Raw genomic sequence first — 16,741 nt, forward strand, 5'->3', positions numbered from 1 at the left:
CCGGGGTTCGTGCACCAGGGACGCCCTTGAGCTCAGGTGCCGAGTGCCCACAGGAGCCCACCCTGCACCCACGTAGCATCTTCCAGGTGAGCTGGGCCACAGCCATAGGGAATGCAGGGCCCGGCTGGGCTGCCCATGGGATAGTGAAGGAGCCGGCTGTGCTCACCGCATCTCCGCATGGGGACTCTGGTGCCCGGACTCAGGCGGGGGAGTGGGGGTGTGCGCAGGAGCCTGGGGGCCCAGGTGCTGGCCAGGCCCAGAGGTCAGCTGGCACCTGCCCTTCCACACCAGACGCTCATGCTTTGATCGCTGACCAAGCATAGGGACCACATCCATGCCCGAATTTCTTGCACCGGGCCTCTAGTTATATAATAATTGTTTAATCTTGGAATCAGAGTTTGTAGAGTAACAACTAGGTGCCAAGCACTGTGCTAAGAATTAATTAAAATGCCATAATTTATATCTAGATTATACATCCTTGGGGCACACAAGGTTTAAAAGTTTCAATGGTGTTACTTATTGGTAAAAATTAAATTAGTTGTTCTTTCACATTCAATGTTCTTTTATTTTCTGTCCAGTAACTAGTTTTCAATATTAAATTAAAACATTTAATGCACTATGATAAAAAGTCAGTCTACTGTAAATTTTTGATTCACTTAGTTACTGGTACTCTGCTTATTTTCTAGGGTTACTTACAATTAGGAGTAATAAAAACAAATTTTGGAAGAAGTATTTATACCATCCATATATTTTATTGAGCCAATTTTATATTTTGTAATTTGAATTACTGAAACAGTATCACGTAATTTTATTTTCATATTACATTTTATATTTTGAAAAACAAGTGTCCACACATGACCAAAATAATTAAATCACAAAAAAGTGTATATTTCAAAATTAGATTTCCTCACCAGCCCTGACCTCTGGGTCCTCAGTTCTCCTCTCCAGAGGCCATGATTATTCCAACCTCCAGGCTACCTTTCAGAGAACTATTTGTTCATATGTAATGTGCCAAACCTAACACATTATTTTTTTATATTTGACTAGGGGCTACTATAGCCTGTAGGTACAATGCCCATCTTTAAAATATATGTTTAATGAAGGGTGCATCAAACACACATTTTGTCCAAATGTTGAATTATAGGGAATAAAAGTCACTATTTGGCTGAAACTGAGACCAAAGGCAAATATAGTAACAAAAACAGGAACTTCTGGGATATAGGAATATATTTGATATTTTAAAAATTACTTCTATGATTTTAATATTACAATTTTTTATAGGCTGCATTTTTAAAGTTTGATATTATATTACAAAACAATAATTTCTCAGTTTTCTTCACCCAAATATTTTAATGTGGCAAAGTTGACATTCCACTCTTTAGTCTTCCTACAAGACATAAAGAATTGACAAACAGAAGTTTTTTTTCAAGTCTTGCAGCCTAAATGAAATTATGTATGCTAGCTCATTAAATAATTCTATAACAATTAGATTAATGATATCATTTAATCTTCAACTTTCTACCATTTTTACGTTTTCTCAAAAACTCAACACACTTTAATATTTTCCAATGTATTTCATAATATATGTAAGATATACATATTATTAGTATTCACAGGTAACTTAGATAAGTTTTATGCCTGCAATAATAAATGTACTGTGTACATTTACACGTCTGCTCACTGATGGAGTTTTAGCATATAACTGCCCCCCCCCCCCAACATATTATTTTCCCTCCAAATTACAAATAGAAACTTACTTGTATTTGAAAGGGAATCCTATGATGATAACCATGTTATACTTTTTCATATTACTGGTGCTTTACACGGATTATGCATTGGTGAGCTATGTAAGCACAGGATCACAGATTAACCAAAAAAATCAAGGATGCCAGAATGGTGTTGAAGTAGGCATTTGGCTATTTAAATTTCCATATGCAGAGAATGAAGTCAAAGCCAAATAATTGATTTTGACTAAATACTCATACCAAAGATAAACTTCAGCACCTTCCTATTTCAGCATAAATGACATTATTATAGACTAGAAGCCCGGTGCACAAAATTTGTGCACTTGAGGGGGGGGGATCCCTCAGCCCGGCCTGTGCCCTCGCGCAGTCCAGGAGCCCTCAGGGGATGTCCGACTGATGGCAGTCCAACATCCTTAATGCTACAGCGGGAGAGGCTCCTGCCACCGCCGTTGTACTCGCCAGCCATGAGCCCGGCTTCTGGCTGAGCGGCCCTCCTCCTGTGGGAGCACACTGACCACTAGGGGGCAGCTCCTACATTGAGCATCTTCCTCCTGGTGGTCATTGTACAACATAGTGACTGGTTGTTCTGCCGTTTGGTTGATTTGCATATTAGCCTTTTATTATATAGGACTAGAGACCAGTGCACAAAATTCATGCACAGGGGTGGAGGGGTGGTGTCCCTCAGCCTGTCCTGCACCCTCTCCAATCTGACACCCCTTGGGGGATGTCTGACTGCTGGACATCCAACTTACAATCTGGGACCACTGGCCCCTAACCACTTGCTGCTTACTGGCTAGATCTCCACCTAACCGCTCCCCTGCCGGCCTGATGGCCACCAACTGCCCTCCCCTGCTGGCCTGATCACCCCTAACTGCCTCTGCTTTGGCCCCCACCACCATAGCTTTGTCTGGAAGAAAGTCAGACGTTCGGAAGATGTCCGGTCTCCCGGTCTAATTAGCATATTACCCTTTTATTAGTATATATTATTTCAAACAATCTTAATTTTCTTTATTATTCAACAGTTCTCTGATTCCAAGCTGTTCTAGTTCCATGAAGTGTTAGTTCAAAATTGTACCAGCTCCATAGCCAGTACTCCCTGTTTGGTCTTTCAGATTGGTAATGAAAATATGTTTTAAATAACTTTTATAAGTTCAAAAATATCTAAAACATTAGAATGAAATGGAGTTGTTACCACATATATTTTAGTCCTTGTAATCAGAGTAAACCAGTAAATATACTGTGTATTGGGATACACTGACTTTTATCTTTTATCAAAATTTAAAGTACATGCACAATAATTTCCTATTTTCTAACCTGTAGACAATAAATATGTGTTTCTAAATAATTACTAGTGAGTATTTAAACTATACTATGTATGTAATAAATAGCTTTATATTCAGTCTTTTATTTGAGATTGATTTACAAATCCATAATTTTTTATTTGCTTTCTGTATATCTACAGTCACTCTATACACATAGAGATAATCTAGCTGCCTATTTTACATTAAAATTCAATATTATAGTAATATTCATGATTACTTTAAATGCTTCATATTTAAAATAATTTACTGAAATGGTAGAATACATTTCATTACTTTACAATATAAATAAAAATGTGAGTATATCTCCTGCTTTTATCAAAATTACCTGATTCTCATATACATATATTTAATAGAGTTGAAAAAAGTTTTAACTTTAAAAGCAGCCCAAGAGCCGAAACCGGTTTGGCTCAGTGGATAGAGCGTCGGCCTGCGGACTGAAAGGTCCCAAGTTCGATTCCGGTCAAGGTCATGTACCTGGGTTGCGGGCACATCCCCAGTAGGGGTTGTGCAGGAGGCAGCTGATTGATGTTTCTCTCTCATCGATGTTTCTAACTACCTCTCTCCCTTCCTCTCTGTAAAAAATCAATAAAATATATTTTAAAAAAAAAAGCAGCCCAAGGAAGTTGTATTAAATCATGGGGATAAATACTTCAAATATGGCATATTTTCAAGAATGCACTGAGAACATTATCACTGAATATCAATCCTACTCAGTTTTCATATGGCTCTTATCTGTGGCTAATCAGTCAACCATCCAAAGCCTGATGCAAAGTGAACTGGGAAACTATAAATGAAAAAAATTAAAATTTTTTTTATGTGAAATACCCAGTATCTAAGGCAGAAATGATTCAGGGCTTACATTATCTAACAAATATTTCTTTACTTTCCCACACTCTAATTTTGGGATTCTGGCACAGCACTCTGAAGAATTTTTTTTTTTTTCCTTCTTATTGTAACTGGCTTATCTGACAGTCTGGCTGTGTTTGGCTGATGGTTCCCCACAGTAAAACTTTTCACACTTACTCATCTAAACACTGAAAAACATGAAAATGATTTTCATCTTGTTTGTTTAACATATAAATTTTCTGCTCAAACCCCAGATGCGTTTTCAGATTTACTTCCTTTTCCTCAATGGTCTCTATCCTGTGTGTCTTATCTCTCAGCTATCTTGTGAAGCGTAGCAATAAAATAAAAGGGAACAAGAGAATTCTATCAAAAGAAAGCTCAGAAATAAGAGAAAATTTTCATTTGAAAACTATTAGAATGGTTGTGTGATAATACATTTATTTGTTCAGAAAGGTATTTTTGTATGCTTATTATTTTGGAAACATATTTCACAAATATATTTCAAATAAATTACATTTTGTTTCTATGAACATCTGTTTTAAACTTTCTTGAGATGCCTGTTTGAATGGTTTTAGTCAAAATCATGATAGATTATGCTTCTCTACTGAGGAGATTTGCATAGGTTTTAGATCCTAAAAACAGATTTTATTTTACTGAAAAAAATCAATCAATAAAATTATTTCTTTTGCTTCTGTAGTAATGTAGTTTTCTACCAAAGGTATCCATATTTACACTGAATTAATTTATAAGTCTTTCGTTTTTTAATCTTATTTCTTCATTTGTCCTCAAATTGTATTTATTTTCCTAAAGAATGATTTGTTAATAGAACACTCATTGCTAAGGTGACACCATGATTTATTCTAATTCTCTTTGGAGTGACACAGAAAGTGGGCTTATTGCCTTGCTTTTCTGTCACTATTTAAACTTTCTTGATTTTCTAGGTGTAAATTAGAGGATCAGGTGAATTAGAGTATCTGAATCAAGTGAATGAGGGAATTCTAGGAAAAATAATCCAAAATGACAACAATTTGATAAGTAAAGATAAAAATATTTACCACACTACTTTTAATTTAATGTGGCAATGCAACGATTATGTGCATTTTAAAAACTATTTTATTTGCCTAATTGTACTTTTTGGATATTTTATTGCTATTGATTTTCTTTAGTGCATCATTAAGTCAGAAAAATGTACAGCAATTACTATTTCAATGTGATTCCTATGTAACAAATATAATGAACTCAAACTAAAGTTCATTGGGATTAAACTTTGTTCTAACAACATCCTAATGCAAATTAGAATATGCTTTTATGCAATTTATCAATATATGATCCTAACTACCTGTATTGAGAATTTTAGCATGCACGGAATCATTTTATTGCCATTAGTTTTCTTTTATTTACCTAGAAGTCTTTCCATTCCCATGTTAAGAGTCAAATGATAAATATATACAATTGTATTATTGTTTAGCATTCTATTATTTTATTATAGTGTTGTATTATCAAAGCACACCTCCAGTTTTCTTTCCAGGAAATCAAATACGAACACAGCTGACAGCTTTTTAAAGCTGTAATGAAAAATAAAAAAGCTATCATGTTCAACAAACGCATAGGTGATATTATTTTAGAGAAAATAGGACCGGTCTCTTCCCATGAGGGGATCCCACACAGCATAACTAGGAATGTGCTCTGCAGAAATTCATAAAACCTCTTTTTTACATGTGGAGGTTTCAATATGAAGATCAGGAACTTCTTTTTCTGATCGGTTGTCCACAAAACTCAGCTCATTCGTGTTAATGAGCATTGTTAGCCTTACCTCTAATACAGTTCTCTGCAGATTTTCAGTGTCTGTTTAACAGTGCTTAAATTCTGTTGCCCTTATAATTTTCTGCCACATGACTAATAAATGTACATTTACTATCTAACAAAACACTCGAAGGCAGGGTGTAGGAAAATTTTTGTGTCTCAAAAAAAAAGTGTGACATGCAATCTTGTTAATCGTGTTTTCATAATAAACCTGAAGGCCACAGAAACAAAATTCTCAAGGTGTGCGGTAGGCAGGCCATGAACCGGTAGGAAGTGTCACATTAGAAATGAAGTGCACACGTTCTGCAGGTACCTTGAGGCAGCGATTGGACAGGAAGCGCCGCCTGGCCAGGTGGGATGGAGATGAGTCCCTGACGCTGAAGGCTGAGCAGATGTTGCTGCTGCTGGAGCTGTTGCATCTGGAGAAGCTGCTGCTGGAAGACAAGCTGCTGGGCTGCCAACTGCTGCTGCTGCTGCTGCTGCTGTTGCTGCTGCTGCTGCTGCTGCCAGGACACCCAGCCCCGTCAACAGCACAGAACATGGTCGCACACAGGCCTCACACAGAGAAACGCACATCCTCTCACTACCCAGGAAGCTCTCACCAGCAGAATGCATGCAAGTTCTAGATTTTCAGTTGCCTTTCTTTCAAATGTTATGCAGCAGCAGCAGAGAACCAAAGAATTTGCATTAAGAGTCTGGGACAAGGGCTAGAGAAATATATAACAAAAGCTCAGACTTTTTTTTTTATAATGGGCTTATTGCAGATGATAGTACATTTACCTCAGCTAAAACAATAACAGCTTAAAGAAACAGTCAAGTTCAACAACACCCTCTCCCCTCTCCCCCCCAGTGGAATAACTTTGATCTGCAGAGGTCCATGAATGTGGTCTCCAGTGATCTATTAGTGAACCGGGATGTAACCTTCACAGGATAGGCCTGTGAGCTCTCTCTCTTCCTTCATCTCCTCTCTTGTAGGAATATATTAAAGGCTGAATTATGTTCAAGGCCAAAAAAGTGCCGTTATTAGAAGGAAAAGCATAACTTCCAACTTGGTGAGGCATGACAATACGAACCCTAGTTCTTTGGACTCGGGAGGGTATGGGAAGGAAGTCAAACTTCAGAGACAGACAAGCTGCTGCGGAAGGCCTTTCCTTTTAGTTTGGGGGAAAGAAACTTCTGATGCGCTCACTGGAAAACAGACTGCATAATGGAGCAAGTCATGTGGATTGCCCAAAGCCTCCAGAGAAATAAGGGAGCAATTTCTATTCTGTAGTTGATGGCTGTCTGAAATTCTATTCACAAATCCAAACAAAATCAAAGCCTCGGGAGGTCAAAACTGTTTCCTGGACGTTTGCATAATGGCAGCTTGAAGACAACGGCTCTGATACCTGCTGATCAATTTAACTGCTTCAACATGTTTTGTTTGTATTATGTTTATAGTTGATGCAGTTTGCTGACAAGTGCAAGCTAGGCCCGAGAAGCCGGCTTGTCAAATTGATTTATGAGCATATCAAACTGGAACTTTCTACTCGCCACTCCAATCCTACAGTAGCAGTTCATTAATCAGAGGCCTGTGACTTTGAAATCTGTGCTCAACCAGTTTCTCCCCGAGACCCCCCAGCCCCCAACAATAGGTCAAATTTGCATGCATGTTCTCTGAGCGGCAGCCCTGAGAAAAAGACGGTGCCCTCACCAACTTAGATTCTCCGTAAACACGGGGGAATCGGTACTCTGTTCAGCGCGCAGCTTGCTCTTTGTACACTGATTCATTCGTGAACATTAGATGGCAGCAGCATTGGACTGGAACTCTCAAGTTCCAAGCGACGGAAAGAGGGCAGCAGGATCGTGCTGCGGTCCCTGTTATTCAGCTCAGGAAAAATGCATGAGGACGCATCTTGGACAGCAAAAGCCTTGTGACAGGAAGATCTGCGCCCACCCCGGCTGCACTGTCTGTCCGTCCCAACCTCACACGCTTCCGCACCCAGGCGCGGGCCGGATCCTACCTCTTTCACTTGCTTTCCAGGATGCTGCTGTTGCTGCTGCTGCTGCTGCTGTTGCTGCTGCTGCTGTTGTTGCTGCTGCTGTTGCTGCTGTTGTTGCTGCTGCTGTTGCTGCTGTTGCTGCTGCTGCTGTTGCTGCTGCTGCAAAAGCTGAAGATGTAACTGCTCTTGCTGTTTCTTGTAAAACTCTTGTAGTTGTTGCTGAATAAACCATTTTGACTTTAATAAATAAAGGCAAAAGTTTCACGTGTTACAAATCTCCTACACTCTCCTAGACTGGCACACGGTAGTGTCCGTTAAGATTTGCCTCCCAAGGACAACAACAAAAAATAGACCTTGGATTTAAGGAGACCTCTGCATACACATTTTTCCAAGGCAGCTCTGAAATTTTCCAATCCAGAATCCAAAAAAGCCCTAAATAAAAGGGTATAGAAAATCTGTATTCTAAAGGGCCAGAAGCAAATAAATATCCTAAATTTTGACATCCGAAGTCCCAGTAGCATGTAAATATAGGTTATACGCGACCATTCGTACAACCCAAATACATAGCTATAGAGAATCGGGTTGTTCAGTTCTGATTGGGGAAAATGTCATCAGTAAGATGTACAGAAGAATGTCAGACAGAGATAGAAGCGACTGGCCTGTGGTCACCATCATCTCTAGGCAACTCGATGACATCAAATCCACTCTAGATATACTTAGGGGTCCAGTGATGTACTTATTAGTTCTGTTACTTTTTTTTTTTAAAGATAAATGTTATGATTTTATGAGCTGGTGGCTTAGCTGTTTAACTTTGTTCTAATAAGGAGATACTTCTGTTTCTAAACAAATAACATTTTTTTTGGGGGGGAGGAATTGGGGTGTTACTTTCCCTACTGTAACAAAATAGGCAGTTCAAATTTCATACTTATACGAACTAAAAAGAGTGCTAAAGTTAGAGGAGTTTTAAAAGTAATAATTATCTAGGAGTCTCTTTGTAGGTTTATTGGCAAGTCTACAAAGCAAATGTACCTAAGCATTTGGATATTTAAATGCTGATTTATTCCATGATACAATTACACCTCTCTCTGCTCTTATTCTACACTTTAATGAATCCAAAAACAACAACAAGGGGTCTGTTCTTATGCAGCTCAGCAATTAAAGCACCACAGTTATGTTCAGATGCCTATAAGTTGGCCCTTCAAATGAAGAATAAATTCTCAAATATGCCCGTGATGCAGTGACCATGAGGGCGTGCCTCCCGTGCCAGGCGAGAACACCAAAGCAGGTAACCCACATTACCTGCTGCAGCATGACTGCCTGCTGCTGCTGGAGAAGGGCTTGGAGCTGCTGAGGAGACAGGACTTGCTGCTGAAGGATCTGCTGCATTTGCTGGGGGGTAATTACCTGGGGAGTCATCATGGCCACCGACACAGGTACCTAGACAGAGAGAAGAGAAAATGTGGTCACAACCCATGTCTGTTAACATATTTCACAGCTGTATGTCATCGCTAATAAATTCCTTAGTGACGATGACCTATAATTTTATGTAATATTTGAAATATTATCTAATGTTTTAATAATAATATTAAAGTACCACTGTTGTTATACACTAGCTTTCTAGATGCGTCATATTTCATCATAAAGATTCTATCTTCACGTTCCACACCTCTAATGTATTATACTCAGGTATTTGAGCTTTTACTGGTGTAGTTAAAAATAAACAGTTGTGATAAACAGTGTTCTCATTACTTCATAATGGATCATCTAAGTCACAGTGCTAGAGATAAAATGCTTTTTGGAATGTTTTAAAGATATGACTAAGATAAATAATAGAGATTAAACAATAGGAAATAATATGCCTATAAATATGTTATCAAAGCTAGTAAAAAGAATGTATGTAGAATGTGCTTACTCATAAAACATAATCACCATCTTCAAAATTTTATATATAAATAAAATATATAATAGTGCTAGAAAATACATATAATAATACATATTACTACATGAGTACATGTAGTAATTCATCTACTATATATATCTCACCAAATAATTCCATAGATCCTCTCAAAGAAGGAATCACATCTTCATCTTTAAAAATTTTATCTCAAGCTAACTAAACTTACACCAAGAAGTCTAGAAATCTAAAAATTACTGAAGGATTATTCATTAACTGAAAAAAGTATTTTGCTTAACATTTCCTTTCTACCATTTCCTTCTCAACAGTCTGAGAATGAAAGAGTCAAAGAATAAAAGGAAATAAGGAGGCAGAGAAAGGAACAGGCGAAAGAGGAAGCAAGAAAAATACAAGGTAAGAAAAGCTAGAGAGAAAGTCCTAGAGAAATACTAGTAGACAAAGGATGTGGAGAGAGAGGAAAAGGATGGCAAGAGAGGTAAACAGGAAAACCTTGCATAAAAGTCTGCGGTACATGCTAAGTTCCTGAGGCAGTCACACTACTTGAAAGGCATCACTTGTAGTACTAAGCAGCATGTCAACTTGCCAAATTTGCAAACTTTGAAAAAGCAATCACTTTCTTTCCTAGAAAAACAATCCACTTTTGCTGTAAATAAGAGCAAGTATCTATACACAAAATGCTTTAGAACAAATTCTTGGAACACCACGTGTCTTTGAAAACAGAAAAGGATTAACAGATATGGTTCACAATTTATTTTAATAGTCTTTTTTAATGCAACTCAATATTTTCAAGTCTGGCATTTTATGTTATAAAGAAAGGAGAAATTAATAATGAAAAAGAAATTAGAAGAAAAGAAATTCAGGGCAGATTAAGTGCTCTCTTAAGAAAAATATGTTCATATTTAATACTAAAAAGAGCTATGTCTTTCTGTCTCATTTGGTATCTAGAAATATGAATTAAGTAGATATAATTTTGTGGAAGGAAAAGAATTACATTATAACAAAGAAATTCAAAAGGGATATTTCCAAAAATATTTCTGGATTTTTTAAAAACATACTGACATATTAGAAGTTACTATATTTTAATTTATCATAATACCAGAAATTAATTACATGCTGTAAAGATAATTTATCCAAATGGTAACCCATCTGTTTAGTTGTTTAAATACTTAATCGTCAGTTTACTTATCTGTTTGTTCTTTTATTAACAAATAGAATAGTTAAAACAAAACAGTTTGGAAAACAAGTATCCGTGTACAAAAATGCCTTTTCTTTCCATAATCATTTACCTTATACTGTATCCAAACAACAAAGAATAAAACTGGAATCAAGAGACAGAGAAAGACAGGTATATTAAACTTTAAAAAGTCTGCCAATCTAGATAAATAGATAGGTAAGTAGATGAATATATATTACATAGCTGTAGGTAACTATATACATACATATATATATATATATATATATATATATATATATATATCCTATAACATTTATTATGTGATGAGAAACTTGCCATACTTCTCTCACCTAAAAGCCTCTTATCACTTTTTAGCATATTGTTTTCACTTATCTACAACTAAAACTACTTTATGTATAACTGATAACAAATGCATTTTCTAAGAAAAGTTTTATGAATAAAGATATGCACTTCAAGTTTAGAGTCAGATCTCAGCTTATGCAGATTATTATCCTATAGCTTGTTGCTGTTATGAGTGATCTAGTGTATAAACAAATTTAAGCAAGTTTTTCTTAATCTTTTCATTCTTTAGAATTTATTGTTTCCCTTTTTCTATGAGTGGATAATCATTTTTTAAATATTAAATGGCGTGTATCTCCCTTGAAATTAAACTTTTAAGGCATAAAAATAAGCACATCACTGTCATTCTAATATCATATGAATCACATGTAATGTGATGTTCAGAAAATTTTAAGCAGTTTTTGGCCTACCATCTATGACACTGCCATCTAAAAATGACAATACATAGACATAAGATAGGTAGAAAGATAAGTCAAGTAACACACAACTAATTGAACATTCTACTTCTGTAAGATATGTGCAAAAACACAAATTAAAAATAATTATATATGTAAAAAAGCACAGGTGCACTTCGTAGGGATTTTTAACATTACAAATAAGCCAATAATATTGTCTCAAAATTCATATATATAGGCTCTTCCCAAACGAAATATTTGAGGCTAATAAAAATTTAAATTATTTTAATAAATAGAAAATTAGTTTTCCTACAAGTGTCAGTTATGTGTTAATGTAAACTGCTCAATGTACCTTGTTCAGAAATGAATGATTCTCAAAATGCAGAACTTTTCCATTTTTAAGTGATTTATTTTAAGTGACACATTTCCTTTATTCCTCCTTAATCACTTTTGTTACTGTCCCATTGCATTTTTTGCTACTATAAGTTACTCTAGGAATTCACTAAAAAAAAGATAAAGATTAACCAGTATTATGCTACTTACCAATATGTAAAAAGCTAAATCAGTATCAGATTTGAAGGTCTATGGATAACTTTCTAAAATATATATATACACTAGCAACTTAGGTATTAAGCATAAGGAAATATTTCCCGCTAGATATCTAATTTTGTTAATGCAAATGTTCTTATGAGGAATCACACTTTAGATGTGCGATAGAGGAAGGGAGGAAGAAGTTACCTCAGATATCTTCTGGTGAGAAATTAAATAAAAGTTTGGTTGGGTCTAAGAAAACATGATATATTATGCAACTACCAAATGAAATCAGAAGGAATAATTTACTTAAATGGATGTCCTAGAAGAAACTTATTCTATCAATTAAAGTCTCTTTCAGAGTGAAGAAAAAAAAAAAGTCAATTTTGGTTGGTAGAGAATTTTTTTCTCTCTTGGTATTTGCTATACTGACAGATCTAAAAAGTCCCTATAGTGATACATCAAGTAAGGGTTTAATTTACCCTATTTATTTTCTCATTAGATGAATTAAGCATAAACCAGATGTGTTGCTCTGGGCACCAAGAAGTACGAGGTACATGAACATAAAGATAGACTTATATATTCTGAAATGAGAGAAGAAACATTCTGAAACTTGAAATCAGTCAAAATAGTAAAAGTCAATAGCATTTAGACATTATTTTAGAGTAGGTAGGAAATGCCTTTAGATTTTAAGAAATAAATTATAAATGTGTTTACATTAAGCTTCTAAGTGTACCTCATTGAAAGGGCCAAAAAGTTCTTAAGAAACAATTCAAAGATCATGCCTACCCTCAAATGAATCTAAATAGTTCTTTTAAGAGTTATGAAAATGGACCAACATTGTTATTTTCTATAATAAGTGCATTTCTATTTACAATCTAGTTCAGCTGGAGTATTTTTGAATGTCTTGGATTTACATATTAAGCATGTCACTTAATTAAACATCCCAATTATGTAATTGGAAAGGTTCTTAGTGTAGCATTAGTCCAATTCTTTCTTCACTAAGTGTGAACTGGAAAAGCAATCACACCTTGTAGATGAGATTTACAGTGAAAAGCACTATATCCTTGCTAACAGGGTCTGCCAACTACTGACCCATAGACTTTTTTTTTTCTATTCTTAAAATTTAAAGACAAAGAAAGTCCTGACCATCAGGGTCTGTTACTTAAAAACAAAAAGCATATAACTCTGCTACAATTAACTACAGTATAATAACTACAAAACACATTTTCATGTTATAATACCTGTTCCTGTTTTAACAGACTATTGATAGGAAATATTTGATTGTACATTCTTTGATAATTTTTTCTGTTCACTTCTTTTCTCTCTACACTATCTGTAGCTATAGTTTATTTTAACATATGGAACTATTATACTGCATTGCCAGGCTGGGTGCAAATTCAAGCCCTGGCTACCTGTAAAATGCCTACCATAATAATAGCTTTCAAAAGCTTCCTGGTTTTATAGTGTTAGAAAGAACTGACAATGAATTGAGTGGTATTTGGAAGCTTTTCATCAAGTACTGAACAGTAGTATTTAAAGAGATCTAAGATGGACAGTGCATATTGCTCTTTAATGCAGTCTTTTAGCAGCAGGGAAATTCTGTGACAAGAACAACAGAAAGAACAGCACAGTGCAATAATACGCACAGCATCCTTTTAATCATGAATCATCACTTCTCAGTATGTACTATAGTTTAAGACATTAGTTTTCATTTAGCACCCATTCAATTATTTTGATAAAACAGGGTGTATTCTCTTTTGGAAAGTAGAGTTTGTACAACTTTACCATTCTCTTACTCACACACAACATTTTCAGAGGAGTATAGTTTTTTCTTTGTACTATGGGTGAAAACGAGGCTGCTCATATAGGCATGTCATTGTAGAGATTGCGGAGAGGTGATATATAATATGCTACACCATATGTTTCAAAGGCCCAAAATGCAACTTCTAATCTCATTCTGGCTAATCAAGCTGCTCAGATTATTTTACATACATTTTTGGTTGAGGCCTTGACATGCCCTTGTTTTTCTTTCTTCTCAAAGCTAAAGTTCCTCTCTTTGATTAGCTGAAACATTTGCATGGTCACTACACATTTTTCATTTTATAAATCATTATGCATTAGCAGTCTTGATCGCCTAGCTTGACTAATCCTGACGAACTGAAATCACAGCTGAAGGTCAAACTCCATCCCACTGCACATTCATATTCAAACAAATCCGCACCATTGTTCATTAGGCTTCTAAAATCATTGGAAATAAGTTACTGAATATCTTACACTTATTTCTCATTCTTTCCAAACTTAACCTCCAGAACATTAATGCTTAAAGGATGATAAGAACAGAATACACACAAAATCAGGAACACTTTGCAACTGGAGTGCCTGGTTTTATTTTAAGTTGTAAAAACTAGAATGTAATCAATAATTACACAAAATTAGAACACTTGAGTGCTTAACCAATTTGAGCAGGACTTGTACTGTAAAAAGAGGTATATTTATATATGAAAATGGTGTCATTTATTTATGTTGAACTTAATATGTTGATAAAACTAGTGGAATTAAGATCTTGCTCAAAATTACTGAGAAATTAGTTTCCTGGGACTGTGCTATCAATTAACCTGTTTATTGGTCTACATTCATAAATATTTCCTTTTAAAACTTAAAATAAATTTTAATACACCAGATGCAAAACAAAACAATTGTGATTTTGATGAAGCTCACAAAATTAGCCCAAATAATATTAATTTCAACAAAAAGCAAGCTGTCCTGATAAAAGACAACTCTCTAAGAAAGCAAAAATAAATATGAGAAGGAGATCCTTTCATGCTTTCATAGGCGCTCTCATAGATTGATGGATGATAATCATCTTAATTTCACTGCTCTCCAAAACAAAGAGCCAGAAAAGGCAGCAAAAGACACTAGACCATTCATTCCAGGACCTGCACAATGCTAATTCCAACATTTAGCTGCATGGTTTTCTGCTTGATGTATCAGAGCTCAAAAGATGAAAGCAGAGAAGTAATTGCTCTCCTGGTTCTTATTCTTCGCTGACAACCCATAAATTTAATTTTACACACACATTCATTTACATTTTCAAGTATATGACATGATAATTGCCGGAATATAACACCTCCATTCCTGTAGATACAGCAACTCGGTGATTGACAAGTGTGGTGAATAGAGAGGAATGGTGGTTGAATTGCAGAATTTTTTTTCTTCTGAAAATTACACTTAGAAGGGCTAACGGTAATAAGCATTTATGAAACAGTCTCACCATAAACATCTGCACATAATATGAACGGTAGAACCTCAGTTATTAGTCTCTCAGCTTTTTGCGCTTTTACACTGAACTCTACTACTGAAATAGTAAAATTATCAACAGTGGAGCTACTGAAACATAAATGTATGTAACAGTCTTTCCCCAATATTTGCTATAGCTCTTGGTTGGGATGCATTTTAGTCAGTTGTGACATTGCAAAGCAATAAAATGTTTAGCCTCTTTGAAGGTATTTAGTTATATTTTTTTTAAAAAAACTTACTTAATTCAGTATTTTTTCATTAAAATGTATAGTCTTTCTGGATCTCACAAAGGGAAGATACTTTTCTGTAGGGAAAAGTAGTTACTAATTATTTTTAAGTGTTTCTTGACAAAAACATAATACCCTTCCAAAATCTCTTGTAGCTGGGTACACTGATTTGGCTTTCGCGTTCACCAAGGAGACGGCTACAAACTGTCTTGCTTTTCTTTGGCTCCAAAGTTCAAGAGTGGAGCAAAGCCCTCCAAATTGTATCCTGATGAGAAAACATCACCAACTTCTCAGAAGCATTTGAGAAAAGTCAAGATGCTCTCACTGCACTTGGAGTTGCTGATGAGGCTGAAAGGGGCCGACTCCAATGGAAGGAGGCAAGAAGAAAAGGGAAAAAGGAGGTAGATTTACTGAGAGTGGTATATGACTGACACAGCAATCCTTTTTTGTGAATGCTCTGATTAATTTCTACATGTCAAAGATGAGTTCATGTCCCCAGGTTGTGGGTTGCTTAACATTAACTTTTAGAATAAACAACAGAACATACGTGTCTTGATGAAAGAACCATAATATTCTAAGCTGCACTTTTTGCCTCATATTGCACACAAGCTGTATGTCTACCCACAGAATTAGAAAAATATATTTTAAAATACCTGCTTCTAAAGATTCTTTATAGGTCTCCAAAAGATATTACTAATTAATTTTTAAGATAAAAAATATTCAAGCATCTGTAAAATGTGTTAGCGAAGAAAATTCTTCTATCAGTGTGCTGCCCAGATCACTTATAACCTATCAGCTAAAGAAATAGTGAGATGGCATCGTGCACAAAAATTGACACCCAAACTTTCAGCACAATGTACAAAAGAGAAAACTGTTTAGAATGTAGTTAATAAACACTTAATGAGAATTGTCAAAGCAAAACCTCAAAAAGATCTATGGAAAATATCATAAAATTTAAAGCAAAACTTTACATTTTAACTCACAACTTCAAATAGTAACAGTAGGTGAAAGAGTTGTGCTCAGGACTCATCCTCAGAACAATCTAGCTACGTGACTTGGTTCATAAAACATAGCCCTTTTTCCTCTCAGACCTAAAAACATTTCCCTCTAACTTTTATTTAAGAAATATGAAAGTACAAGG

General features: G+C 35.5%; 1 protein-coding gene across 1 annotated transcript in view; it reads right to left on the reverse strand.

Moving 5' to 3' along the window:
- FOXP2 (forkhead box P2) overlaps window positions 1–16,741 on the reverse strand; it is a 691,137-nt gene that overhangs the window by 60,753 nt on the left and 613,643 nt on the right. Inside the window, exons 6-8 of the mRNA XM_036328924.1 lie at window positions 8,998–9,135; window positions 7,720–7,917; window positions 6,030–6,219 (exon numbers count right to left, since the gene is read on the reverse strand). Coding sequence (XP_036184817.1) covers window positions 6,030–6,219; window positions 7,720–7,917; window positions 8,998–9,135 — 526 coding nt within the window. The remainder of the gene's footprint in view (window positions 1–6,029; window positions 6,220–7,719; window positions 7,918–8,997; window positions 9,136–16,741) is intronic.

The sequence above is a fragment of the Myotis myotis genome, unplaced genomic scaffold (assembly GCF_014108235.1).
Source record: "Myotis myotis isolate mMyoMyo1 unplaced genomic scaffold, mMyoMyo1.p scaffold_m19_p_11, whole genome shotgun sequence".
In the NCBI taxonomy this organism is placed as follows: domain Eukaryota; kingdom Metazoa; phylum Chordata; class Mammalia; order Chiroptera; family Vespertilionidae; genus Myotis; species Myotis myotis.